The 27067-nt window shown below is 60.0% G+C and overlaps 4 protein-coding genes across 6 annotated transcripts in view; 3 read left to right on the forward strand and 1 right to left on the reverse strand.

Moving 5' to 3' along the window:
* Positions 1 to 4113, forward strand: part of RTEL1 (regulator of telomere elongation helicase 1) — a 29928-nt gene extending 25815 nt beyond the window's left edge. The window contains exons 27-35 of one of the 3 annotated variants that reach the window (XM_078057385.1): positions 70 to 168; positions 1489 to 1687; positions 1884 to 2024; positions 2487 to 2603; positions 2780 to 3013; positions 3097 to 3258; positions 3348 to 3482; positions 3563 to 3666; positions 3770 to 4113. In XM_078057385.1, the coding sequence (XP_077913511.1) occupies positions 70 to 168; positions 1489 to 1687; positions 1884 to 2024; positions 2487 to 2603; positions 2780 to 3013; positions 3097 to 3258; positions 3348 to 3482; positions 3563 to 3666; positions 3770 to 3850 (1272 nt within the window). In that variant the 3' untranslated portion in view covers positions 3851 to 4113. The remainder of the gene's footprint in view (positions 1 to 69; positions 169 to 1488; positions 1688 to 1883; positions 2025 to 2486; positions 2604 to 2779; positions 3014 to 3096; positions 3259 to 3347; positions 3483 to 3562; positions 3667 to 3769) is intronic. The other 2 variants (XM_078057387.1, XM_078057386.1) reach the window with 2 other exon arrangements.
* Positions 4114 to 4259: 146 nt separating this feature from the next.
* TNFRSF6B (TNF receptor superfamily member 6b) lies at positions 4260 to 6190 on the forward strand. The gene is made up of 3 exons (XM_036085280.2): positions 4260 to 5058; positions 5177 to 5380; positions 5763 to 6190. Exons 1-3 carry the CDS (start codon positions 4608 to 4610, stop codon positions 6044 to 6046), a joined length of 939 nt encoding a protein of 312 aa, XP_035941173.1. The 5' UTR covers positions 4260 to 4607; the 3' UTR covers positions 6047 to 6190.
* Positions 6141 to 14424, reverse strand: ARFRP1 (ARF related protein 1). Its single transcript, XM_036085319.2, has 8 exons — positions 14295 to 14424; positions 13445 to 13543; positions 13146 to 13233; positions 12879 to 12961; positions 9513 to 9594; positions 9237 to 9307; positions 8091 to 8191; positions 6141 to 8020 (listed from the first exon to the last, which is right to left on the reverse strand). The coding sequence occupies exons 2-8, from the start codon at positions 13535 to 13537 to the stop codon at positions 7933 to 7935; spliced, it is 606 nt and encodes a 201-aa protein (XP_035941212.1). The 5' UTR covers positions 13538 to 13543; positions 14295 to 14424; the 3' UTR covers positions 6141 to 7932.
* Positions 14425 to 14432: 8 nt separating this feature from the next.
* Positions 14433 to 27064, forward strand: ZGPAT (zinc finger CCCH-type and G-patch domain containing). Its single transcript, XM_036085241.2, has 7 exons — positions 14433 to 14553; positions 14975 to 15618; positions 24429 to 24562; positions 24738 to 24893; positions 25817 to 25936; positions 26026 to 26425; positions 26639 to 27064. The coding sequence occupies exons 2-7, from the start codon at positions 15038 to 15040 to the stop codon at positions 26775 to 26777; spliced, it is 1530 nt and encodes a 509-aa protein (XP_035941134.1). The 5' UTR covers positions 14433 to 14553; positions 14975 to 15037; the 3' UTR covers positions 26778 to 27064.
* Positions 27065 to 27067: the final 3 nt, after the last annotated feature.

Raw genomic sequence — 27067 nt, forward strand, 5'->3', positions numbered from 1 at the left:
GCCCTGGCAGTGTCACGGGGCTTTGGGGGCTTGGAGGGCACGGCCAGGACCACTGTGTGTCACCCTCAGGCACAAGGTCTCTCCACCGTGTCCCTCCCACGTGAGAAGAGGCGTGCCCAGGAGCAGAGAGCAGGGCGGAGGAAGATCAGGGTAGTCGGTGGCCGCCAGGTACGTGAACCACCCACACGCATATGGGGGTCGGGTGGGGGCAGGAGCCCCAGGCTGCGTGGCCCCCCGTGCTGACCAGGGAGTGTGAGGTGGGGGGCCGGGTCTGAGGCAGGGCCTCCTTGCTGCCTTCCCGGGGGGCAGCGTGGCCCCGTGCCCTCGGCAGTCCGAGGCCTGCGCCATCCCCACCTCTGTTTGGCTGGAACGTTTAAGTGAACATCTTTTCAGCTTCATGTCTTCGTGGATGAGCCTGTTCTGACGGCTCCCAGGACCTCCTTCCGCCCCCTGGGCTCAGGCGTGGTCTCTGCTGCCTGCCCGCATCTGTGCCACTCTGTGTCCGGGCCCTGCCCCGCACAGGTTCCAAGTCTCTCTTCCATTTTAACTTCTTACCATGAGAGCCTCTCAGCAGCAGCCTGCGCCCCAGCCGGGCAGCATTGCCCTGCCTGACCTTCTTCGCCTTCCGCAGGCCCCACAGTGTCTCTTCGACCTGGGGTGGCTCCTCCATGCTTTTGAGTCCTGCACACTTGGGGTCAGCTTTGGGCCTCGCGTCTAGTTTTGCTTTTCCGGGAGAGCACTTTATGGATGGTACGCCAGGGTCCAGCCAGACAGAAGTCAGGTTCGGTGTGGGGCCTGCAGCCAGACCAGCGCCCCCAGTCAGTGCTCGTGTGTGGGCGCTAACGTGCCCAGCTGTGGGGAGGGCCTGCTTCTCAGCCAGCCTCAGAGGAAAGCACTGAGGGGCCCCTGAGCTAATCTGAGCCAGGAAAGCTCTGGAAAGCCCCATGCACCACTCGTCTTTGTCCATGTCCCTCAGCTTCTGGGAAGAACTGGGCGGGGCTGGGGGGGGGGGCTGTTGCTGTCGGGAAGTGGGCAGGGTGCCAGGGGCCTTGGCATCCGGCCAAGCTGGACGGAGACTGGGGAGCCTGGACCTCTCCTGTCTGCTTTCTGGGCTTCCCTGCTGAGGGTCCAGTGTGCGGGCCTGAGATGTGCAGCAGAGAGGAGGCGTGGGGATGTCAAGAAGTAGCCCTTCCTGTGAGCTGACTGCCCCTTGAGCCAGGGCCGCCTGCTGCGTGGGCGCAGGGGACTTGGCAGAGGGCCAGGAGCCCCCAGCCCAGAGCGAACAGATCTGCACTTGGCCTCCTCTGCTCCCAGAGGGGCATGGCTGTCTTAAGCTGAAGCCGCCGCGCCCCCCTCCCTCCCAGCCCAGCGCAGCCGTGCCTCGGGACTAGGGCATCCTTCCCAGCAGCTGTCCTCTGCCGTAGCGGCTACCCCTCGGGGAAGCACGGTGGCCCCGGCTGATGGGGCGTCTGGTCCTGTGTCGAGCAGGAGGGGCCGGCCGCCGGTACGCAGGCGGGCAGGGCCAGGCTGTTCATGGTGGCCGTGAAGCAGGCGCTGAGCCAGGCCAGCTTCGACACCTTCACCAGGGCCCTGCAGGACTACAAGGGCTCCGACGACGTGGAGGCTTTGCTGGCCTGCCTCGGCCCACTCTTTGCTGAGGACCCCAAGAAGCACAGCCTGCTCCAAGGTGCCCTGGCCCGCAGCGGTCACCCATCGGGGGGGAGGGGCCGTGCCACAGCCGTTGGAGGGGGTGGGCACCGGGGTCCACGGTGGTCCCTGCTCCCTAGAGAAGGTGGGGCTGGGTGGCCCGTGATCCCAGAGCCCCCGGCTCAGCACGGTGGCCGCACGGTAGAGCCCGCAGGCCCAGACGCCCCTCCCCACAGGCTTCTACCAGTTCGTGCGCCCACACCACAAGCAGCGGTTTGAGGAGGCCTGCCTCCAGCGGACGGGCCGCGGCTGCGGCTTCCGGCCCGAGCACAGCCTTCCTCAGAGGCAGTGGGCACCGGCGGCCCAGGCCCCCAGCGGTGAGCAGGACCCTCCAACCCACCCCCCGAGAGCAGGGCAGGCGACTGCATGTGTGTGCCCCCCTGGAGCATGCACGGCCCAGGCCCCGGCCCCCTGCAAGTCGCACAAGCATGGTGGGCCCTGCGTCTCCAGAGCTTGGGAGCTTCTGTCCCCATTCAGTAGCCGACCCTTGAGCAGGGACTTCCCCAAGGACAAGTGTCTTGGGGACCTGGTTAGGAAGACTCCTTGGCCCCTCGCAGGGGATCTTCCAGCCTGAGAGTCACCCCTCTCCTTTCTGGGCTTGGTGTCCACTGGGGTGTCTCTATGCCGTCCCCCTGGGTGCAAGTCTGGGTCTCCCTGCTGTGGTCTGAGGAGGGTTGTGGTCTCAGTCTCCCCTTGGATAGACCTGCCTCCTCCCCAGGGAGCACTCCAGACCCTTGGGGACCAGCTGGATAGCTCTTCGTGTGTCCATGTTCCTTCAGGAGGGAAGGAGTGGGACTCAAAGCTGACCCTGTCCCAGGGTGCAGCCAGGCAGCTGGACCCCGGACAGCACCTGAACCAAGGCAGACCCCACCTGGTCTCCGGGCCAGCCCCTGCAGGTACCCGTCCCTGAACCAGAAATAACTGAAGACCCCTGGCGGGGAGGAGTCTCGGTGGGGGGCGGCAGCCTCTTCTTGTTCTGCACCTCCAGAGCGAGGGAGGCGGCTGGTGTGAAGGGAGCTCTCTGGGCCCCCAGACCCCTGGCGTGGTCCAAGACCTGTTACCTCCTCACCAGGAGACCCCAGCAGCTGTCCCAAGGAGGGGTGTAGAGCCCCCGGCGCAGAGAAGCAAGGCCAGCCTGCCGTGAGTGCCTACTTGGCGGATGTCCGAAAGGCCCTGGGGTCTGCAGGCTGCAGCCAGCTCCTGGCGGCGCTGACCACCTACAAACAGGACGATGACTTCGAGAGGGTGGTGGCCGTGGTGGCCGCACTCACAACCTCAAGGCCTGAGGACCTGCCCCTGTTGCAGAGCAAGTGGCCACGGAGGGGACTTGGCAGGGTGAGGGGCTGGGAGGGACTGGGGGCAGGGCTGAGCCTCACTCTCCCCCCACAGGGTTTGGCATGTTCTTGCGACCCCACCACAAGCGGCGTTTCCGGCAGACGTGCATGGACCTGATGGGCCCGGCTGCCCGGAGCACAGGTACTGGGCCGCCAGGCCCCCAGGAGGGGAGCCCCACTGTGCCTCCCGACCTCGCCCACGGTGCTTCCAGGCCAGGTAATCCAGTGTACCCCGAGCCCCACTCAGCCCAGCAGGCAGAGCAGCCCCAGCCGCCCGCCCCATCTGACTCGCCCCTCTGTCTCCAGGGCCCCCCCAGGAAGAGAAACCCCGGAGGACCCAGAGCACGCTGTCGGCCTTCCTTACCCGGAGGCAGGCTGGGGATGGCGGGGCTCCCAGCCAGCCCCCCAGCGCCGCCCGCAGGCACGCCCCGTCCGAGTGGGGTAGGTCTCGGGAGGGGCCGCAGGCAGTGGTGGCCGCGGGGCGGACGAGCTGTGGCGTGCTCACGGCGGCCCCCTCACGACAGGCTTGGTGTGCCCTGGCTGCAGGGCAGAGGACACGGTCCCCTTCCAGTGCCCCTCCTGCGACTTCCAGCGCTGCCGGGCCTGCTGGCGCCAGTTCCTCCAGGTGGGCCGCGGGGCCCTGGGGCCACGCGCGTCAGCTGTCCCCCACCTGGCGGGCTGGGGAGGGGCGGGCCGTGGCGCCGGTGCAGCGCTCCCTGTCTCCACAGGCTTCCAGAACATGCCCGGCCTGCCACGCCCCCGCCAGGAAGCAGAGCATCACGCAGGTCTTCTGGCCAGAGCCCCAGTGAGCGCGGAGACCCTGGGGCGGGCTGACAGCGCGTGCACACGGGTCTCCCCGCGGGGTCTGCGCCCACCGAGACGCCCCGAAGCCACCTTGGGGTCTGGGGTGGGTTGGCTCGCTTCCCTTGGCTGCGGCTTGTGGGTGGAGCGTCAGGAGCTCAGGACTGGAAGGTGGGGGGCCCTCTGCTCCCTCCCCAGGGGACCTGTGTGCGGGCTGTGGACCTGCTTTTAATCAGGTGACCGGCTGTCTAATAAAGTCGCTGACACTGTATCGGGGCTTGAGGGTGCTGGGGAGGAGGATGTGGGGGTCCGAGTGGGGGTCCCCCTCCCACCCTGTCCACGCAAGGGCATGCCGAGCGCTTTGTCCGCCCGGCGGGGTGGGAAGATGCGGGACACCCGAGGGCAGCAGCGCCTGGGACGTCCGCACGTCCCCCGCTGCCGGTCCTGGTGCGGGGAGCGCCCTCACGGCCGGATCCTGGACTCCGCTCTCCAGCAGGCGAGCGCCAGACGGGGGAGGGGGGGGCTTCCCGGTGAGGGAGGGGCGCGGGTGGTGACGCTGCAGAGAACCGGGTCGAAGCGTGGCCCCCCGCAGGTAGCGAGCCCGCCCCAGGGGCGTGGCAAGGCCAGCCCATATAGGCCAGCCCCGCTGCCCGTCAGAGCGGGCTGGCAGCGGCTGAGGGCGGGGCTGCCGGTGCCCGGGCGCATCGTCCTGGTGTCCCTGCTGGTGGGCACCGCGGAGGCCGAGCCGCTGCCCCGGTGAGAGCCATGTGGACACTGGAGAGGCGGGGCGCAGCGCCCCTGACCCGGCCGAGCGCGCTGCCCACCCTGCTGCTGGCTCTGGCGGCGGGCGCGGGGGGCGCGGGGGGCGCGGGGGCGGGCGCGGCGGGCGCGCTCACCTACCCGTGGCGGGACGCGGAGACGCGGGAGTGGCTGGTGTGCGGCCAGTGCCCCCCAGGCACCTTCGTGCGGCGGCCATGCGGCCGGGACACCCCCACGCTGTGCGGCGCGTGCCCTCCACGTCACTACACCCAGTTCTGGAACTACCTGGAGCGCTGCCGCTACTGCAACGTCATCTGCGGGGAGCGCGAGGAGGAGGCGCGGCCCTGCGAGGCCACCCACAACCGCGCCTGCCGCTGCCGCCCCGGCTTCTTCGCGCACGCCGGCTTCTGCCTGGAGCACGCCCCTTGCCCGCCCGGCACCGGCGTGGCTGTCCCCGGTGGGCCGCGGGGTCGGGGTGGGCGGCGGGGCTGGTGGGTAGCGGCCTGGGACGTCGGCCGCCACTGAGGACAGCACCCCAGTTCCCCCTGACCCCCTCCTCCCCATGTGGTCCCCAGGCACCCGCAGCCAGAACACGCAGTGCCAGCCGTGTCCCCCCGGCACCTTCTCGGCCAGCAGCTCCAGCTCCGAGCAGTGCCAGGCCCACCGCAACTGCACGGCCCTGGGCCTGGTCCTCAACGTGCCGGGCTCCTCCTCCCACGATGCCCTGTGCACGAGCTGCACGGGCTTCCCGCTCAGCACCGTGGCGCCAGGGGGGCCAGGTGAGTGGGGGGAAGGGGCCAGGGGAGCGGGGCGAGGGCAGCCCTGGAGCACGAAGCATTCAGCTGGCCTCTGGGGTGGCACCAGTGATCGCTCTGTGGTTTCAGCGCTGGCAGGTGATGCTCTCCTCCCCCCGGGGGGAACGGAGTCCCCGGGAGTCTAAATCGCTTTCTGGAGGTCACACGGCAGTGACGTGGCATCTCACCCCTGCACCCCGGGGCCCCTGGCCTCTCCCAGCCCTGTGCCTGTCCCCCAGCACTCCCGCACCTCCTTGCTGGCCTGGCCTTCCACCTCTGCCCTGAACCCACGGGGCAGGGACTTCTCTCCTGGGTGTCCCCCGGGGCAGACGGAGGCCTCTACCACTGCATCCTGACCCTCCCGCAGGGGCTGAGGAGTGCGAGCGCGCCGTCATTGACTTCGTGGCTTTCCAGGACATATCCACCAAGAGGCTCCTGCGGCTGTGGCAGGCCTTGGCGGGCCCGGAGGCCCAAGGTCTGATGGCGCCGAGGGAGGCCCGCGCGGACCTGCAGCTGAAGCTGCGGCAGCTGCTCACGGAGCTCCGGGGCGCACAGGCTGGGGCGCTGGGGACGCAGCTGCTGGGGGCGCTGCGGGAGGCCAGGCTGCCTGGGCTGGAGCGCAGTGTGCGCACACGCTTCTGGGCGCACTGAGCGCCCTGCCCCCCGTTTATTCTGCTCCCAAGCTTTGGCCCCACGTGGGCGTCACCCCCATAGCACCAAAGTAACCTCAACTGACCGACTAGGCTCCTGTTGCACTAACAAAGTTTATTTTTTATAAAGCCATTTCGTAAAATGGGTTGTGTGAAACCGTGTGGATCTCCGGAGTGCACGGTGGGCACATCTGGTGGGGACACCCTCCCGGGTGGGCCCTCAAGCTCCCCACGCTTCCTCTGCCTGCTGGTCACCCCAAGTGGGACAGACTCTCGATGGGAGGGATCGTTAGAGACGCCAGCGGGTAGCAGGTGCGTCCCTTCCAGCTGTGGACACCACGGACGTCCCTGAGGCTCGCTCCATGACCCCTAGGTCACGCTCTGTGGCTACGACAGTGTGGAGAGAGGGTCACACCAAGTCTAGGGGCTCTTGCTGCGGAACAGGACCCAGCTCGGACCGGGCAGCAGAGGCCTGTGCCCTGCGCCGCCAGGAGACCCTGCCCCCTCACCCTGCCCCTCCAAGTGAGCCCCACCCAGTCCCAGCACGCAGGGGATTTCCCAGGACTTCCCAGGACCGGACGGGCCAAGGACCTCCCCCAGGCTGGGTGCGTCCCACACCTTTTCTGGGAAACAAGGCTTTTCCCTTCAGGCAGACTCAGAGTAAGGGCTGGACGGCTCCCGAGCAGCCTGGGGGACTCCCAGCCCGCCCCAGGGGCCCTGGAGCCCCGTGCCTGATCCCCATGAGGAGCCCATGACTCCCCATGAGTCACCTCACCTGCAGCTGCCTCCCCACCCCCAGCCCTGACTCAGCCTTTCTCAGCAACCCCTCCCAGGCTCCCACCAGGGACCGGACCTCAGACAGGAAGCCACCAGGTGCCCGGCTCTGGCTCAGCCATTCCTGCCAAAGCAGGAAGGCGGTGCCCAGGTAGGTCACAGCTCCAGCCTTGGGGGCCCCTTGTGCCATGGTCACTGTGCCCAGACAGCCAGGAGTCCACAATCCAGGGTCGGGTTCCTGGAGGGGCGATGGCCAGCAGCGACTCGGACCGCCATTCTGAACACACCCCAGCCAGTAGCTGTTGCCAGCTCCAGCAGGGGCCATGTCGGGAGGGTCCCCAGGACCAGTCTCACCCGGGGAGGGGGCCCTGTTGCCAGGCACAGGCCCGGAAGCGGGTTTCAAGACAGCTTGTCCCTCGCCCCCAGCTGGGAATGAAGGCCCAGCACAGCACCAACCTGGGCTCCACGGGAACCCCGCCCACCTTCCCAACGCCCCCACCGTGCACCCCCACCCCCAATGTGGGCAACTGGCTGTCCCAGATCGGCCACACTCAGAGAGGGGGACACTCGCTCCTTCCCCTCCTGCTGGGGATCCAAAGGTGATGTCAGCCCAGTGGACGATCTCCCGTGCCCCATCCTGAGGGCCCAGAACCCAGGGCCCTGCTGGCCTCCAGCAAAGGGGGCAGGTCTCCCTCCCTCAAGAGGACACCAGCCCCCAACCCATCTCCACGGAGACCAAGGACAGTCATGACCCCAAGAGCCTCCCCCGTGGGGGGCTGCACGGAGCAGCTCCGGGGAAGCCCGTTTCCAGACAGGACTCCCTGGGAAAGGCAGGCAGGGCTGCTGAGGCAGCAGCTCCAAAGGGAGACCTCAGCCCAGCAGGCCCGGCAGGGGTCGTGTGGGGGCCCTGCTGCCCCGACTCCCCTCAGCAGAAGCCTCCCGATACCTACACTTGTACGGACACAGGGAAAAGTTTGTCTTAAAGAAAAAACAAAGCAAATGAAAAACCGAGAGCCAAGCAAACCCAACCCCCGGGACTGGCAGCGGGGAGCCGGCAGGAGCGCTCCTCTGGCACTCGGGGATGTCGTGGGCACCCGTGGGCACCAGCCACGCCTACGTGATGTCCCTCTGCCGCGGTGGCCGGTGCACGTTCCGCACGACGCACTTCACCATCCACTCGATGCCCTCGCGCACCCCTTTGCTGTGGAGACAGCAGGCGTGAGGGGGGGCCAGCTGGGGCGCCCAGCCCCCGGGGCAAGAGCCCCACTCACCCCGTGAGGGCCGAGCAGGCCTGGGTCAGGCAGTCGCGCCTGCCAATCTTGGAGGTGCAGTCGCTGAACGCGGTCTTGATGTCAGGGATCGAGAGGCAAGTCTGGGGGAAGGCGAAGCAGTGAGGAGCGGGGTCCCAGGCACTGCAGGGAACACCCTGGCCCCTGGGGCAGGACACGGTCTGGGTGGGGAGGGGCTGGGCTCAGGCGTCTCTGCCTAGAGGGCTCCTGCCATGAGTGGTCTCAGAGAGAGGAAAGAGGTAGCACCGACGGTCCACAGGAAGTGGGGGGCAGACCAGACGAAGTGACCTCCAGTGCCTCTGACCCGAGGGCACACGTGCTGCAGAAACAGGCCCTGCAGAGCCTCCACCCCTGCAGACTGCCACGGCGCAGCCACTCCCCCGCAGAGCCCCCCCCCAGCAGACTGCCACGGAGCAGCCACTCACTCCCCCGCGCAGCCCCCCCCCAGCAGACTGCCACGGAGCAGCCACTCACTCCCCCACAGAGCCCTCCCCCCCAAGCAGATTGCCACGGAGCAGCCACTCACTCCCCCGCAGAGCCCCCCCCACTTAGCAGACTGCCACGGCGCAGCCACTCACTCCCCGGCAGAGCCCCCCCCCCGAGCAGACTGCCACGGAGCAGCCACTCACTCCCCCGCAGAGCCCTCCCCCCCAAGCAGATTGCCATGGAGCAGCCACTCACTCCCCCGCAGAGCCCTCCCCCCCAAGCAGATTGCCACGGAGCAGCCACTCACTCCCCCGCAGAGCCCCCCCACTGAGCAGACTGCCACAGCGCAGCCACAGCCCCGCAGAGCCCCCCCCCCCGAGCAGGCTGCCACGGCGCAGCCACTGCCCAGCTGAAGCAATCCCAAGGGGGGCAGACCGGCCAAGGTTGGAGCGGACTCCCACCCTGGGATCCCTTTGTGCATTGGGTCTCCCCACCACACCTCCAGCCACGCCAGGGGCAGAAGGACAGGCCACACCTGCCCTCCTGTGGAGAGAAGCCTGCACCTTGGGAGGCTCTGTGCACCTGGGACACACATGGCTTGGGGTTTCCAGGGCGAGCAGGCACCCTGTCCCCCAACTCCCGGCGATGGGGTACACTTACTCTGGGGACCACAGGGTGGGGATGCTGGGGTGAGAGGCTCACCTCAACGTCCTGCTTGTTGGCCAGCACCAGGATGGGGACACCGTCCAGCGCCTCACTCGTGACCATCTTCTCTGGGGTGCACAGAGAGACGGCAGTGAGCACCCTTCACCTGCCTCTGACTGCCGAGGCCTGCCCACCTCTCTACAAGTTTGCATCTCACTCCTGGCCACGGCCCCATCTGCCTGGGGTGGGCCCGACCTCCAGCCAGGTGTGCCCCAGACACACTGCACCTGACCACTCCCCAGCCCCTCCCAGCCCTCCCCAGGCTGCACGCACCAAACGCTCGCTTGGACTCCGAGAGCCTCTCCTCATCCGTGGAATCGATGACGTAGATGACGCCGTGGCACTCTGCATAGTACTGGGGAGGGGAAGAAAGGGGGTGCTGGGCCACAGGCACTGGGCCACCCCTCCCCAACTGGAAGGCCCTGCTGGGGTGCCTTTAGGGAGTGGGAAGGTAGGGCGGAGTGGCGATGCAGCTCTAGATTCCTTCAGGGAGGGCCTGCTGACCTTGGGCAGGGGGTGGCCACCACCCTCTGTCCACTTCCCGGGTGCTGTGCCCCCAAACTCCACTTCAGCATCTGCTCCTGAAAACCGCCCATGACTGCTGGCCCGATGGTGGCTGGAGGGGAAGGATAGGACTTGGGAGCTGGAGCCCAAACCAAGCTGGTCCCCACACAGTTCTGGAAGGGGAGGGAGGACACTAACCAGATCACATGCCAATGTGGACGGCAAGCCTGGTGACCATACCACTGGTAAGTCGCAAAGACCACCAAGGGGAGAGGCAGGGCTAAGGACCAGGCCAGCAACACGGAGCTCTGCGGGCTGGACTGGGGCCAGGACAGCGGTCAGCCCCGGGCATGCACACAGCAATGGTGCCAGAGCCCAGGGCCTGGGGAAGAGTTCTGTGCAGACAAAACTGGAAAGATGCACCAAGTGGGGCCTGTGAGGGGTGGGCCCCTGAAGTGTGGGGATGGGGGATGCAGCCACAGATTTGGTGAGTCTGCCGTCTACCCCAATCAGAAAAGACTGGAAGTGCCCACATCTGCTAAGCAGACAGCAACATCTTTGCCCCAGCTGTCACGAGAGCCCAGAAACCTGGGACACCCACGTTACACATGACGTGACAAGAGCCAGGACAAGCCAGCGGCTGGTGAATGAAAACCCTGGAGAGGAACAGGCCTAACAGCTCCGGGAAATTCTCGGGGTGTAACCAGGGCATGCTGAAAGCTCCCACCCCCATGCGAGACAGGCTCTGCATCTGCGCTTGCTGCAGAGAAAGAAGCCCAACACAGGTGACCATCCGGGTTCTGCAGGCCGCCAAGTCACCCACACAGCAACTTCCCTAGCCTACACACTGGGTGACGGGGGGGGGGGTGCCGTGGACACCGCTGCTGCAGGTGCTCTGGCCGACCCAACAGCAGAGGTGTCCACGGCAGGAAGGGCCGCTGCACGGGGCTGGCAGCAAGCCCAGGGAGAGGATCACCTCACAACCCCTGCAGTGTGTGACCCGGCCCAGGCAGACGGGTGGTCAGGTGATGGCCCGGCAGTGGTGAGAGCAACGGGAGCTGGACATGTGGGGCTGAGCGTGAGCAGGACTGAGGGCACAGCAGGCTGCCCCGACCCCAAGGCAGCATCACCCGTGGCCATGCACTGGAGATCTTTCAGGTGTGGCCTGGAGGGACAGAGGCCAGAAGTGCCCCCTGTGGCAGGCACAGCAGTCCACCAGTCTCCTCTGTGTGGGAAGCTGTGGCCCAGGGCTGGTATGTGGACAGACCCCTGGGCAGCAGCACACAGCCTGGGTGGAGGCAGCGGACACAGGGAAGGCCCACCGGTCATCCGCCCGGGACAAAACGATAGCAAGCCCAACACAGCATCCCGGGGCCAGACTGTGCAGGCGGCCAGGCCCCAGGACGCAGCATCTGGGAACAGGGGAGGAAGCAGGAGCTCTACTTCCCATCCCTCCTGCTGACCCACAGGGGGCTCTGCTGCCCCTCCTCACAGCTCTGGGCCCTAAAGGGTTGGGGGCACGGTCACCACCAAGGCACCCCTTTACCAAAGACTGGGCAGGAGACCTGCTGAGTCACAAACCCTGGCTGCCTGCTGGCCATGTTGGACACCGTGGGTTCGGGGACCAGCAGAGACCCCGCCCTGGCAGGGATAACTGACCCCAACAGCGGAGGCAGGGGGCCCGCTCCACGGGGGGCCGGGAAGCTCGTGAGGAACCCAGAGGTCAACCAGAGAAGTGGGGCTCAGCAACCAGGGGCTCAGACTCGTGTGACGAGCCGCACCACCGGCAGGCGTGGTAGCGAGCGTGGAGGACGCAGCCCTGGAGAAGCCGCGCCCCAGGCAGAGCTGTGGGTGCAAGCGGCGGGCAGTGCGCCCAGCGGATGCAGGGGACGCACCTGTTGGCTCCTGCAGGATGTGCTTGAAGCCACCAAGAGCCCCCTCCCCAAATCACAGATGCCCCCAGCAGCCCACCGTGGTGATGGACCAGGCGGTTCCGAATCCTCGTCAGCTTGGCCTGATGGGGGGCAGCTGCGAGGAGCAATTCTCCTCCAGGGGTCCTTGCTGGGCCACCCACTTGAGCTGACCCCTCCCCTGCCCAGTCCCACGTTCTCCCAGCTCCCCTCCCAGGAGCTGGTCCTCAACACATTCTGCACCTCAACCTCCATCTCAGCATCTGCTCCTGAGACCCTGGTCTGTGACAGAATGTCAGGTCCTATTTCCCTCCCCACATACGTCTTGGTTCAGAAAAGCAGGCCCTGGCTTCGCTCTGCCTCAGCCCAACCTAAATGGCCAGAGAATCTGTTGGTGACCTTCTAGCCACCAAACAGAAACCACGGCAGTTTTAGAGGGAGACTGGGAAGAGGTGATTGGGCCCCAGCTGCTGCAGTCAGACCAAGCTCAGGACCTGCACGCTCAGTTCTAAACACACTCACAACCAGTAAGTGTCAGGGTGAGCACTCCTGCGCCTCCAGAATCGGGGCAAGCGCACCAGCACTGCCAGTGTTGGGACAGGCCCATCTGTGCCCCCGGTGTTGGGTGCACCAATTCCACCAGGAGGGGGCTGCCTGAGGCAGAGGCTAGGTCTGTCCACCTCACTGCTGGACCACAGGGCCAGGCACCAGCCGAGCTGAAAATGACCACACTGTTGGAGTGCCTGGGAGGAAGAGCATCACACTGGGGTCCCAGAAGTGCCCCAAACCTATGTCAGGGAGGAGGCAGCGGCTATAGGCCTCTGAGGACACCCTCCCCTGATGGGTCAGAGGCCACCACAGAAGGCAAGTCCTGAGGCAGAGGAAAGGGGGCCCAGCCATGGAGACTCAGGCCCCAGTGGTGAGGCTGAGCATCCCGCAGGCATTGTCCCTTCCCCACATCTGTCTCTCGGCCATCTTTTGTCTTGTCCTGTAGTGATTTGCAGTAAAATCTCTAAGTCAAAAGGAACCAAGTGTGTCCTTGCTCTTCCAGGAAGGACGTGGGAGCTGGACTAGGACTAGAGAGAACCTCAAGAACAAAGCTGCTGACGGGAAAGAAACAAAGGGAATCTGCAGCCTTCTGAGAAAGAGGAGGACGGGCGGAGGAGTGTCACTTAAAGAAAAATGGCAGCGCATGGCCGGGGACCACGTGTGGCGACTCTCTTACCTTGTCCCACAGAGACTGCAGCTCTTCTTGGCCCCCTAAGTCCCAGAACATGAGGCGAGCCTTCCCCACGTCCACAGTGCCGACTGGGGAGAGAGAAGGACAGGTGAAGCCGGGGCCCTGGTCTCTGAGGCGCCACCTCCCGGCTCTGGGAGAGGGACGAGCCGCTCTGGGGCTCCCGGACTGCGGGGCCCACGGGGGCTGCTGACCATCTGCCTGCTGGCCTGTGGGATCGGCCCCACAACCCACAGCCCTAAGGGACCCCCTTACTGTTCAGACCCACGGTGGTAGTGATCTTGGACAAACTCATCCCCTTGTAGTTCTTGTTAAACCGCGTTTTTGACTGCTCCAGGAACGTCTGAGAAGAGATGGACATACAGTAGATAAGGCCCGGATCCTTCCAAGCCTGTTTCCAAAACATCCCTCCTTGGGTCTTTTCTACAGCAGCAGACGGGGACTGGCCCGCAGCCTTCAACGGCGTTGGGATTCTGTGCGGACATTAAACATGCAGCGAGGGGTACGGATCCCGAGAGCCCTCGGAGGGGTGGTGACCAGGAACAAGCACCAACCGTCTTGCCGGCATTGTCCAGACCCAGGATCAGGATGCAGTACTCGTCCTTCTGGAACATGTACTTGTACAGGCCCGACAGCAGCGTATACATCCTGCCCTGTGCGCCGGGAGACACGGGTCGTGGGCCGACCCGGCTTCGTGCTCACCCCGGCGGGAGGGGAGGGGGCCCCCAGGGAGGGGGCCCCCATCCCCGCCCCCAACTCCTCCCCGGGCCGCGCCCCCATGCCCGCCCCCCCAACTCCTCCCCGGGCCGCGCCCCCATGCCCGCCCCCCCAACTCCTCCCCGGGCCGCGCCCCCATGCCCGCCCCCCCAACTCCTCCCCGGGCCGCGCCCCCATGCCCGCCCCCCCAACTCCTCCCCGGGCCGCGCCCCCATGCCCGCCCCCCCAACTCCTCCCCGGGCTGCCCTCTGCCCGGCTCCCCGCCATCACTCCCACTCCACCCCCGCTCGTCCCCGCGCATTCAGCTTCCCGGAGGCGGAGCAGGTCCCGATCCCCGTCCCGGCCTAGACGTCAGGCTTCCCCGGGCTCGGCGGCGCCCCTGGCCGGGCCCCCCCCACCCCCCCCCAGCAGATGCCCGGCAAACTCCCAACGGGAGCCCCCCGGCGGCTTTCAGAAGCGGGGCTGCGTGGGGATGGCGAGGCGGCGGCCCCTGAGAGGCCGTGCGGCCGGCAGGTGGCGCGGACCGACCACGGCGGGAGGCCGCCCGGGCTCCCCGCGCCCGACCTCCGACGCCCAGCCGGACACCGGGTCTCACGGCGGAGCCCCGTCCGCAGGTCCCCGCCGCGCCCTCGGGCCCGTGGCCCGGCCCCACCCGCCCGGGAGGCGGCGACTAGCCCCGCGGCCTACCTCGCGCCCGTCCGGGCCGCGGAGCCGCCGCGCTCCTGACCCCGCCAACCCCGCGCTGACCCCGCGCTGACCTCGCGCGGCGCCCGATGGGACGCAGGCCGGCGGCCCGCGGAGGGCGGAGCCGTCCCGGCGCTCCCCGCGCGCCGCGTCCCGGCGCTCCCCGCGCGAGGCACTTCCGGCGGCGGCGGCGGCGGCGGCGCTCGGGAGGAAGTGCCGGTGGGCTGCGAGGGCGGAAGCGGGGCGCCGGTCGCTGTAGCCGGTGAGGCCGGCGGGGTCTCTATGGCGGCAGCCGGGAGCCCGCGCGGAGGAGGGGCCCGACCCGGGCGAGGGGGCGCGATCTGGGGCGACGGGGCCGGGGCCCGAGGTGACAGGTCGAGCGGAGACGGGCCGGGGGCGGGGAGGCCGCGGCCGGAGCGGAGCCCGAGGGGGTAGGGCCGCGGGGCGGGGGGCGCCGGGCGCGGAGGGCAGGGAGCTGAGGCTGTGGGCCAGCGGCCGGTCCGAGAAGCTCCCCAGCCCTTTTTCTCGTCCCTAAAACGGGAGGGAGCACCGCGTCGGCTCCGCAGGCTGTTGTGAGGATCGCCGAGCGCAGCTGCGGGCGCAGGGCTGGCTGTCAGCCCCGCGGAGGTGGCCTGGCAATAGGGGCGGCCGATCCGGGGCTCAGCGGCTTCTCCTCCTTGCAGCTCTGGCTCCCGCGCCTCCCGCTGAGGACCCAGGGACCCGCCCCTGCCTTCCGTCCTTTCAGGATGGACGAGGAGAGCCTGCAGACCGCCCTCCAGACCTACGACGCCCAGCTGCAGCAGGTGGAGCTGGCGCTGGGTGCCGGCCTGGATCCCTCCGAGCTGGCCGACCTGCGCCAGCTGCAGGGGAACCTGAAGGAGCTCATCGAGCTCACCGAGGCCAGCCTGGTATCTGTCAGGAAGAGCAAGGTGCTGGCCGCACTGGATGGAGAGCACCCGGCCCAGGACGATGCTGAGTACCTGGCTTTCCAGAAGGCCATTGCTGAAGGGGTGGAGGTGCCTGTAGCCCCCGGGACAGAGCTGGAGACCGTTCCTGAACCAGAGGCAAAGCCAGAACCCAGCGGGCCTGGGCAGGAGGAGGAAGAGGGGGAGGACGAGGAGGAGGAGTGGAGTGGGAGGAAGGTGAACGCGCCCTACTACAGCTCCTGGGGCACCCTGGAGTATCACAACGCTATGATTGTGGGCACGGAGGAGGCCGGCGATGGCTCCACGGGCGTCCGGGTGCTCTACCTGTACCCCACTCACAAGTCCTTGAAGCCCTGCCCGTTCTTCCTGGAGGGAAAGTGCCGCTTCCAGGAGAACTGCAGGTAACTCCCCGGGGCCGTGCGGGGGCGCGAGGACTCGCCCGCAGGCTCAGGGTCGTCATGGGTCTGACCAGGAGAGAGCTCTGGGGGCTGGTGGCTCCGCACAGCGTTGTCCTCGGTCGAATGATCACTGGATTTTCTTGAGTCAAAGGATGCCCCCCCACCCATCACTAGTTTCATTTTTTAGGGTAGAACTTGTAAATAGACTTTGTCACGGAACTGGAGAGCGCAGCGCCCTGTCTACACCTCGATACCCGGCTTTATTGTGGACCAGCTCTTGCCAGGCTCCGTTTGGCTCTTCTCTTACTTTTGTTTCCCTGGACTATTTTAAAGCAAATTTTAGAAATTATTGGGGGGGTTTTTTCGTCTATAAATACTTAAGGACACACCCCTTACAAATTTAGCAGTAATGTTTTGTTCAAATTGGGATTTCCACAATTGTTGCAACAATGTCTTTTTTTCTGTAAGTGCATAACTTTGCTCTTACTCCTTTTTACTTCCTCTTTGGAAGGAACAGTTACCGAAACGTATGGTAGATAATTTTCCTTTTTTGTCAATATTCCAGGGAAACTATCTCTAGTTCTTTGGTCATTGTCTTTCTTTATAGACTGTTGCTGGGTCCGGAGTGGTGTTTGACACGTTTTTCTGCACTTCTTTCTTTCCCTGTTTCATCGAAGTGTCCCGTTTATACAGAAAGTGCGTAAATCGTAAACGTACTTGATGAGTTTTCACAAAACGGACCTATCCACGTGCTGGTGAACAACTTGGTCAAGGAACAGAGCAGTAACCTCTCTTGTCTTTTCTGCCATTAGCACCTCTGGGGTACCTCTCCGCCCCTGGGTGACACATCCCTGTGCCGTTCTCTGGGCCAGGCACTGCTCCTGGAGTTGGACCCGTATTAACTCATCTGTGCAGCAACTCCGAGAGGTGGGCCCACCTATGGCTAAGGTTGCCTGGCTCAGAGGGGCGGCATGCGAGCCTGCACCGGGGGAGGCCAGCTCTGAGACGGCCCCCAGCTGCTGGGCCTCCCCATGCTGCCTGCTCTGTTAGCTTTAGGCCCGACTGATGCAGCCTACAACGCCCACTCGCCACCGCCGACTGATGAGCCATTATCGGGCATTTGCTTTGCGTTTTTATTTTATTTATTTATTTATTTATTTATTTTTTTATTATTATTATTACTTTTTAAGATTTTATTTATTCATTTGACAGAGAGAGAGAGATAGCGAGAGCAGGAATACAAGCAGGGGGAGTGGGAGAGGGAGAAGCAGGCTTCCCGCCGAGCAGGGAGCCCGACGCGGGGCTCGATCCCAGGACCCTGGGATCATGACCTGAGCCGAAGGCAGACGCCCAGCGACTGAGCCACCCAGGCGCCCCTATTTATTTTTTTAAAGATTTATTTGTGAGAGAGAATGTGCATGTGTGGGGTGGGGAGGGGCAGAAGGAGAGGGAGAGAGAGTGTGTCAAGCCGACTCCCTGCTGAGCGCAGAGCCTGACCCTGAGACCTTGACCTGAACTGAAACCAAGACTCGGATGCCCAACTGACTGAGCCACCCGGGCACCCCTGCTTTACATTTTTAAAAACAAAACAAAATAGATAACTTTGAAATGCCCTTGACTTCCCACTCTGGCACAGCCCCTCCCCATCCTGGGAGGCTATGATCACAACTCAGTTTCCCTCTAGCAAATATTAGCTCTTCACAGACATGAGTGTATATACAAAGAATACATACTTATGCTATTTTTAAAACAAGTGGTATTATACAGTATGGTTCATTTTGCAGCCTGCCTTTTTCACTATGGGTGTTTGTGAGAGACATCCATGTTATCTACAGAGCTATTTAGTTCATTTTAACTGCTATGTTTTTTCCCTCACGAATATGCCACATTTTATTTATTCTATTCCTTTCTGATGTTTTCCAGTTTTTTTTTTTTTTTTTACAAACAACTTGCTGTGAACATCTTAGTACGTGTCTTCTTATGTACCTGCCGGAAATTTCCCTAGTACCTAACCCATGTAGAGAGCGTATGCAGAGTTTCCGTTTCCATATGAAGTACGGTTCCTAGTCCCTAGTTCTCTCTATAATTGCCTGTGGTAATATTATCCGATTTGCAGATTCCTGCCTACTGAAAGCTGGGAAAATGGTATCATGATTGAATTTGTTTTTCCTTGAATCCTAATGAGATGTAGCATCTTTTCGTACATTTGTTATAACTTAATTTCTGTATTTCAGTCTCCTTATCTGTAAAACAGAAATGAGAATTGTCTTTCCTAGCTGTTGGGAGAATGGAATGCATTAATATGTGCAAAGAATTTAGAACAGTACCTTACATGTTGTAAGCTCACAGTAGATGTTAACTTTTTACCTTGCTGTAGAATAAAATCAGATGTGGGAAGTCAGGACATAGTATAGGGATTACTGTAACCTCCCAGCAGTCACCACTCAGCTCACCACTGCAAATTTGCCAACCACCCCCGAAGCCACTCCATGCATCTCAAACCAAATGCAGTCTGCTCCCAACTCCAAGAACGGCCACTATTCCGGACCTTTATTCTGGTGTCCTCCTTGTGTTTGTTCCAGCTTGTCACTCAGGTGTGACTGTGGTGTGAACACTGCAGTAGAATCTTGTTCACTAAGCTGCTGTGTCTGAATCTGGCTGTCCACACCCTTCTTCCTGCCTCTCCTGGCCTCACAGTTTGCTGAAGGACTGGGCCCTTTGGCCCATCATTGAACACCACTGGTCCAGCACGTTCCTCTGCAAGCTGGCAGCTGGATCGAGGGAGCTGAGCATTCAGGTTCACCGTCTTTGGCCAGACTCTAGGTGCTGTTCTTTCATCAAGACGTTCTTGGTGTCTGGTTTTTCTGTTGTGATGGTAGCAGCCCTGGATGCCATTGGTGATCAGAGCCTAATGCACTGATGCAGTGGGAACTGCAAAGCAGAGATCTGTCTGTCTGTTCATTTTCATTTACTAGCCATAAAGAGATGCTTTCCCCCATCTGTGATTTGGCTACCCAGAGGAACAGTTCATACAAACATGCAGGATAAATGCTGGATTTTTCTGTTTTCTTTACTTCATTTCCAAGATAATGAATTGGTTTTCTTTCATCCTGAGAAGGTAATAAATTAGCTTTAAAAAAATATTTCTAATATCCTATGTACTCATGGATTTCAATATATTTGACAAATTTCAATTTGACAGATTTCAATCTATTGAGATTCTGATTTTCTATACAAGTATCCCCAACTTTTCAAACGTTCATGTTACAACATTTGTATGAAAGACGTATATAGTAACTTCTAACGTATTGTTGTCTTTGGGCCCCAAAATGAGTCTCTTATAGATAGCATAGAATTTGGTCCTTCTTTTTATCCATCCTTCCAGTTGTCTTTTAATTGGAGTTTATGTACTCTGCTTGCATTTAAAGTAGTTACTGATAAAGACTGATCTCAGTTATCTTATTATTTTTTTCTTTTTTTTTAAGATTTTTTTATATTTTATTTATTTCACAAAGAGAGATAGCAAGAGCAGGAACATAAGCAGGGGGAGTGGGAGAGGGAGAAGCAGGCTTCCCGCTGAGCAGGGAGCCTGATATGGGGCTCGATCCCAGGACCCTGGGATCACGACCTGAGCTGAAGGCAGACGCTTAATGACTGAGCCACCCAGGCGCCCCAGATTTTATTTTTAACTAATTTCTACACCCAATGTGGGGCTCGAACTCACAAGATCAAGAGTCGCACGCTCCACAACTGAGCCAGCCGGGTGCCCCATTATTTGTTTTCTGTAGGCCTTATGTCATTTGCTTCTCAGTTTCTTCATTATTGCTTTCTTTGGTGTTTGTTTTTTCCACTCTATCACTTTGATTCTCTTTGATTTTTTTTGACATATATTTGTTATTTTTTTTAATGACACCGTCTGGATTATAATTAACAATCTAGTTTGAATAATGTCAGTTTAGCTTCAATAGTATACAGAAACTCTACCATACAGTCCACCCCCCATGTTCTTACTGTTACAAATTACATCTTTGTACTCGTGTGCCCAGAAATACAGATTTATGAGTATCGTCTCATGCATTTGTCTTTTAAATCACATAGAGGAATTGGGGCGCCTGGGTGGCTCAGTCGTTAAGCGTCTGCCTTCGGCTCAGGTCATGATCCCAGCGTCCTGGGATCGAGCCCCACATCGGGCTCTCTGCTCCGCGGGAAGCCTGCTTCTCCTTCTCCCACTCCCCCTGCTTGTGCTCCCTCTCTCGCTGTGTCTCTCTCTGTCAAATAAATAAATAAAATCTTTAAAAAAAAAAAATAAATAAATAAATCACATAGAGGAAAAAAGATGAGTTGCAAACCCTCCCCAAAAAAAGGAATAATAATACTGGCTTTTATATTTACCTATGTAGTTGTTTTTATCAGTGTTCATATGGCTTGAGTTATGGTCTGGTGTCTTTTTGTTTCAGTCTGAAGGACTCCCTTTAGCATTCCTTGTAGGGCAGGTATATGAGCAATGAACTCCCTCTGCTTTTATTTATATGGGAATGTCTTCATTTCTCTTTCAAAGGATAGTTTTGGCAGATATAGAATTCTTGGTTGACAGGGTTTGTTTTTTCCTTTCAGGACTTTAAATATGTCATCCTGTCATCCCACTGCCTTCTGGCCCCCATAGCTTCTGATGAGAAGGCAGTTAACCTTATTGAGGAACACTTGTACATGAAGAGGGTCTTCTCTTTTGCTGCTTTCAGGATTTTTTTTGTTTTTGGATTAAAGGAACTGTACTTGTAAATGGGCCTTTAGTAACATGGTGGTAAGATGTGAGACAGGAAGCATTCTGCAGCCCTCCGATGAGATCACAGGCTTTTAGTGAACCTCTGCCCCTGGATTATGAACTGCACGTGGACTTCTCAGTCATGCACATGCCCCACTTAGATGGCACAGGATGGCTGGACTGGGCTGGATTTGGGTGTTTCTCTAACCCCCAGTTCAACTAGGTTCTGATAAAACTCCATCAGATTAGGCTCCGGTTAAACAGCTTCCCCTGAGGACAGGCCTTGTTAAGAAGAACAGAGTAGAGTGCTCTGAGGTATTTCAAGATGGTTCCTTTCCCCCTCTCCCTGCAGTATTCACTTTGAGAACCTGGTAGAGCTCCTGGACTAAAACTCACAGAAGTATGAGGGCCCTGGGCCACCTGGGTGGCTCAGTCGGTGAAGCATCTGCCTTCGGCTCAGGTCATGATCTCAGGGTCCTGGGATCGAGTTCAGCGGGGAGTCTGCTTCTCCCTCTGCTCCTCCCCTGCTTGTTCTCTCTCTCTTTCCCTCTCTGTCTCTCTCTGTCTCTCTCTCTCTCAAATAAATAAATAAAACCTTAAAAAAAAAAGTGTGAGAGCCCCCAGACTTGTCCATACCGAGCCACCAAGCAGCTCTCAGTCACAGTCAGGGTCGCCCTTCTAGCACTGGGTCCTGCAGTGGTTCCTGCCGGGGGCTTACTGTGCTGGTAAGTTGTGATTCTCAATGTCTGCCTATTGGTCTCTCCAAATTTGGCATAGCAGTTTGCCCTGTGACCTTTCTTCTCTTATGGATCTAAGAAGAGTTAGTGATTTTTTTCATTTTGTTCAGCTTTTTGCCTGTGGTTAGAACAAAGTGGCAACTTCCCAGCTTCTTACACACCAGGCTGGGAACCAGAAATGTTCCATCTAGTGAGTAGTTCGTTTCAGTTACTGACTTCAACTCTGGAATTTCCACTTTATTCCTTTTATATATTTTCTATGTATGTTTTAAGATTCACTGTTTCCTGAATCATTATCATTATATTTTCGTTTAGTTCTTTGAACATACTTAGACTATCTGCTTGGAGGTCTTTGCAAGATTCAACATTTGGGCCCACTCAGATTCTATCAACAGTTTTTTTCCTAAGTGTGGGTCACACTTTACTGTTTGCCTGTCTCCTAAGTTTTTATTGAAAACTGTACATTTCAGATAATATCTTATAGCAACTCTGAATCATTTTCCTCAGTATTTCGCTTTATCTTGGTATGTTTTCTGGACCTAAATTACGAAGTCTGTTCCCCCTCATAGCATGCAGCTTCTGGTATCTCTACTCAGATCTTTAAATTCATATTTACTTTTTATTATTTTTTTTTTAAGTTTTTTTTTTTTTTTATTTGACAGAGAGAGACACAGCGATAGAGGGAACATAAGCAGGGGGAGTAGGAGAGGGAGAAGCAGGCTTCCCGCTGAGCAGGGAGCCTGATGCGGGGCTCGATCCCAGGATCCTGAGATCATGACCTGAGCCGAAGGCAGACGCCTAACGACTGAGCCACCCAGGCGCCCCTAAATTCATATTTACTTTTTAGCCTGGCTTTTTAGGAGTCACTTCTGTGTCTGTATGGCTTAGCGGCCAGCCAATGATTTAGGCAGAGGTTATTCTCAAACACTCTTTCCCAAAAGTCTTCTCCCCATCGGTCAATCAATCTTTGTGGGTTGGGGGGCACATTCCAAGTTCAGCCAGCCCCCCATCTCTCTTGACTTTCACTTGACCCTGGCATCTCTTGGAGCTCCCGATGCATGCACAATGTTTCCTGGAGAAGCAGGGGTGTTTGGAGGGTGGAGCTCTTACGTGGTCGTTTAATTTTCTGGTCCTGAAGTACCTGTTAGGTACTTGCTAAATACCCCCTGTTAACAGCAGGGCCCACTCCAGCTGGGCCCACAAGCCACCAGGGCCCTGGGTCTCACTTCCTGCCGTACAGGAAGCTTCCCCCACTGTGAGGGCTGCAGACGTTCCCACCTCCCGTTCTGTCCCAAAGTTGGGCACTTTTTCAAAAATAATGACTAACCAACATGTTGTCTGTTTCGTTCCATTTCCAGAGTTCTGAAGCTGTGAGTTTGGACCACTTTGCTCAGTTTTAGCCTTGTTTTTCTATACTTGGCCACAGCTCTAACTCAGAACCTTCTTTATAGTTCTAAATACTTGTTTTGAGGTTCAAGATTTGTGTATTCTGGAATGCATTTCTGTGAATGTTGTGCGGTAGGTGATTGAGTTGGGGTTTTTAACACAGGAAACCAGTTTCTAATCTTTTCCTTATGAAACCAGTAGTCTGTCCTTTCCTCACTTGTTTGTAGTATTTCCTCTGTCACATAGGAAGTTTTTTGTGTGCATGGTGCTCTTCCCAGGTGCTCTTTTTCATTCCATTGATCAATTTGCCCATTGTCTTAGTTTTAAATTCATTTTATGGATATGCCATTAACTACACCCCATGGTTAGAAATTTAGGTTATTTCCAAGTCTTTTGGTATTTGGTTAACATCCTTTGAGCCAAATCTTTGCATACTTTCATTATTATTTTTCTAGAATCATTTCTTAGACGTGCTTTCCCAGGTTAAGGAGTATACCAAATTTTCAGGCTTCTGTTATCACTGAAGATTCCTGCAGAGAAATTTTAATTGGTGGTGTCTGTGGGGGCATATGTCTGTGGGGGTGCATGTGTCTGAGGGTGCGTGTGCGTGTCTGGGGTGTGTGTGTTGGGGCGTGGGGGGGCATGTGTCTGGGGTGTGCTTGTCTGTGGGGTGTGTCTGGGGGGGCTTGTGGGGGCACACGTGTCTGGGGGTGCGTGTCTGGGGGTGCATGTCTGGGGGCGCATGTCTGGGGGTGTGTGTGGGTGCACGTGTCTGTGGGGGCAGGCGTGAGGGGATGTGTGTGTGCAGGGGCACGCATGTCTGGGGGGTACATGTCTGGGGGTGTCTGTGGGGGCACGTGCGGGCATGCATGTCTGTGGAGGCGTGCGTCTGTGGGAGTGTTGAAGTGGGTATTTGGCTGAACTCAGTCCTGGGTGTTGGTCTCCCCTTTTGAACACATTGTGTTGCTCCTTGGTTGAACAAGGATCTTCAAGCAGAGTCACCACTGCAGTGCGTCTGGGGCCCAGTCTTGCAGATGCTGGTGCTGCTCGGTCATTGGCAGTGTCCTGAGGGCCTGAGGACAGGTAGCAGAAGGAACTGCCCGGAATCTTGCCAGGGGAGGTGTCTGAGGCCATCTTTGTCCACCTGTGAGAGGGTGGAACCCTGTCTTTTCCATCCCCTGTGCCACCACCAATTTCCGCCTGGAAGGACTTGCCACGGCCCTCTTGTCTCTGCGTCGCGGGGTGAATGCAAGTCCTTGATTGCTCTTGTAGGGTTAAAACAGTTTTCTCTTTGAAATGCTGGCACAGTAGAGTGGATATGTGGTTAGTCTTTCATGCCTTTATTTGGCAGAGTTGAAGCTTGTAGTCCTTTGTCCCCACATTTCTTCCTCTTTCTTCGCCGCCTTCATCCCCCCTCCTCTCCCTCTCTCAGTTTTGGTTTTAATCTCACTGGTTCACTGAAATCTAAAGGTCAGGACATCACTGTTACAACTGTGTTCTCCCACTTGGTTTGGGAAGGACTCAGTCCTGTGAGCGCGCACACACACACACACCTGCCTTGATTATCTGTTAGTGTCAGGGCCTCCTGTCTGGTGGAGAGGCGATGGGGAGCTTTAGTCCCACGGGTGTCTGCCCACCACGTCGTTACTCTAGCCCAGAAAGCTGGAGAGTAGTGCAAAGCATCTTGTCCTCAGGGTGGCCAGATCCATCCTGCAAAGGAGAGAGTGTGCGTCTTGCATGCACCTGCCTGTGTCTGTGTGCGGGGCTGTGTGTGTGGACACGCGTGCTTGCGCGTGTGTGTGTCCGTTTGTTTCCCGTCTCTCCCTCCCTTCACGGCAGTGCCCAGGCAGGTGGACCTGGTTCTCCTGGGTTCACTTGCCCCTAGTGCGCTGTGTCTGAGCCCCTGTCCCCTGTGGTTGTCTTGGCAGGTTCTCCCATGGGCAAGTGGTCTCTGTGGACGAGCTGCGCCCCTTCCAGGACCCAGACCTGAGCTCCCTCCAGGCCGGCTCTGCATGTCTGGCCAAGCAGCAGGACGGCCTCTGGTACCCGGCTCGGATAACCGGTGAGGCTGCCCACAGGCCTCTCAGACAGGGCTCTTACTGGAGAGCCCCGTTGCATGCCCAGGTGGAGCGAGGCCACCCTCAACCTCGGTCCCACCTTCCTTCCAACACTCAGTGTGGTTCCTACCACCTGTTGAGGCCATTGACCTGGCCTGTCTTTTTGTCCCCTGCCTCCAGATGTGGATAACGGCTACTACACAGTCAGGTTTGACTCACTGCTGCTGAAGGAGGCCGTGGTGGAGGGGGACGGCATCCTGCCCCCACTGCGCACGGACCCCGCAGGGTCCTCGGACTCCGACAGTGGCGACGCGGATGACCCAAGCTATGCCAGAGGTACGGCAGCAGGTCAGGGTCCCAGAAGCCAGGAAGGGGAAGCATTGGCAGCAGTCGACCTGCGAGGCTTCCGGCTGGCAGGGCCTGTGACCGTCGAACCCGTTGGACAGTGTGGCTGCAGGGAGGTGGGCTGTGCTCAGCAGAGGGGGCGCTCATGCCTGAGCAGGTGGGGGAGATGAGAGAGCGTGTGCAGGCTGGGGGGCAGGTCCTGAGACCCACAGAGGCAGAGACCTGGCCCTTGTCTTCAGGGAGCACATGTGAGGGTTACAACTCCACACCGTGCACGCCGAAGCGGTGTGTGCCGAGGCAGGGCTGACATGCAAGTCGGCGTGTAAGACGGGGCCGGTGGGGCGTGGAGTGCAGGCAGGAGCAGCTCCTTCCAGTGGTCTCCCCGTGGGCCGGGTGTCTGGTGGATAGAGGGGAGGCTGGGTCCGGACAGCCAGGGACAGGAGAGTTTCAGGAATAGCTGGAGGTGTCCAGCCCTCCCGAGGGGTCAGTTAGGATGTGGAGAGGAGATATTCCTGTGGAATCTGTTCTGTGAGTTGGTAGTTTCTGAACTCCTGTGTCCACGGGGGCGGCGGGGAGGACTGAGCCATGAAGTCGGTGGTGACCTTCTACCAGGGGAGGAGGGGAGCTCACCGCCTGAGAAGGTGGGTCAGGGGAGGGCTCCAGGGGGGAGGGGCTGCCATGTGACCTGGGGGGTGGCGCTGAGGTGTGGGGAGGGATGCAGCAGACTCTGCCCCACTCTGCCAGTGCTCGGCCTTAAGAGTCACGTGCCAACGACAGGTCTGAGCAATCGATGGAGAGCCTGAGGTGCCAGGCATCACAGCCCTGGGCCAGAGCTGAGCTCTTGGGCTAACATGGGCTGGAGCCCAGGGTGCTCCATGTCCAGTGGGGCCGAGCCACTGCCCTGTTTCCTGCAGTGGTGGAACCCGGTGCTGCCGACCACGGGACCTGCAGCTCCGCTTTTGCTGGCTGGGAGGTGCACACACGGGGCATTGGCTCCAGACTCCTGGCCAAGATGGGCTACGAGTTTGGCAAGGGTGAGTGTGTGCTGCCCTGGGGAGGGGAGGGGGCGGCTACAGCCCCGCTCAGGTCCAGCAGCAACAGCGCTAGTCCTGTGTGCCCCCAGGTTTGGGCCGACATGCAGAGGGCCGGGTGGAGCCCATCCATGCTGTGGTGCTTCCTCGAGGGAAGTCGCTGGACCAGTGTGCAGAGATCCTGCAGGAGAGGACCAAGGGCAGCATGCCTGGAACCCGGAGGCCCCCGAGATGCCGGGGGAGCGGGGGTGGGCGTCCTCCCCCTCGTAGTGTGTTTGACTTTCTGAACGAAAAGCTGCAGTGCCGGGCCCCTGGGGCCCTGGAGGCTAAGGGGGCCCCCCCAGGGAGGAGGAGCGGCAAGGAAATATACCATGCCAGCAAGAGTGCCAAGCGGGCCCTGAGCCTGCAGCTCTTCCAGACTGAGAAGAAGATCGAGCAAATCCAGCGGGACATCCAGGGCATCCAGAAGGCCCTCGCCCGAAACACCGGCCGGTACGTGTGGGGCCGAACCCAGGGCAGAGGGTGTACCCCAGGGTGGGAGTGCCTTCAGCCCACGGTTCCCACGCGGGAGATTGCTCTGACCGAGGGTGGTGGCTGTCTGAGGAGGGTCTGATGCCTGGAGGAGGATGGGCAGTGGCCACAGCACTGTGGGGGCTTCGTGCCGGTGGCCCAGCAGCCCATGCTGAACGGCAGGCTCCTGTTTAGGCACAGTGTGACGGCAGCCCAGCTGCAGCAGAGGCTGATGGGAGCCCAGCGGGAGCTGGGGCAGCTCCAGGCCCAGGAGGCAGGCCTGCAGCGCGAGCAGAGGAAAGCAGACACCCACAAGAAGATGACTGAGTTCTAGAGCCCCTGTGCACGCAGTGGACAGAGCTCAGGGCCCCCAGCTCCTGGCTGCCCTCTGGAAGACTAGCTGTCACCCAGCAACTAGATGCTACTGGAAGAGGGGCCCCTGCTCCCAGCCTAGGCCCATGGCCAGCCTTCTCCCTGGCCCAGGGCATGTGGACACTGCTGAATGGAGATGGGGCTGCAGGGGTCACATCTGGACACTTAACTTGCCCGTTGAGCCCCCCTGCCAGTGTCTTAGGGGGTCTCCTTCGCAAAGACATTAAAGTGATCGTGTTGTGTCTTTCAGTG

Source organism: Halichoerus grypus, chromosome 10 (genome assembly GCF_964656455.1).
Source record: "Halichoerus grypus chromosome 10, mHalGry1.hap1.1, whole genome shotgun sequence".
Classification (NCBI taxonomy): Eukaryota; Metazoa; Chordata; class Mammalia; order Carnivora; family Phocidae; genus Halichoerus; species Halichoerus grypus.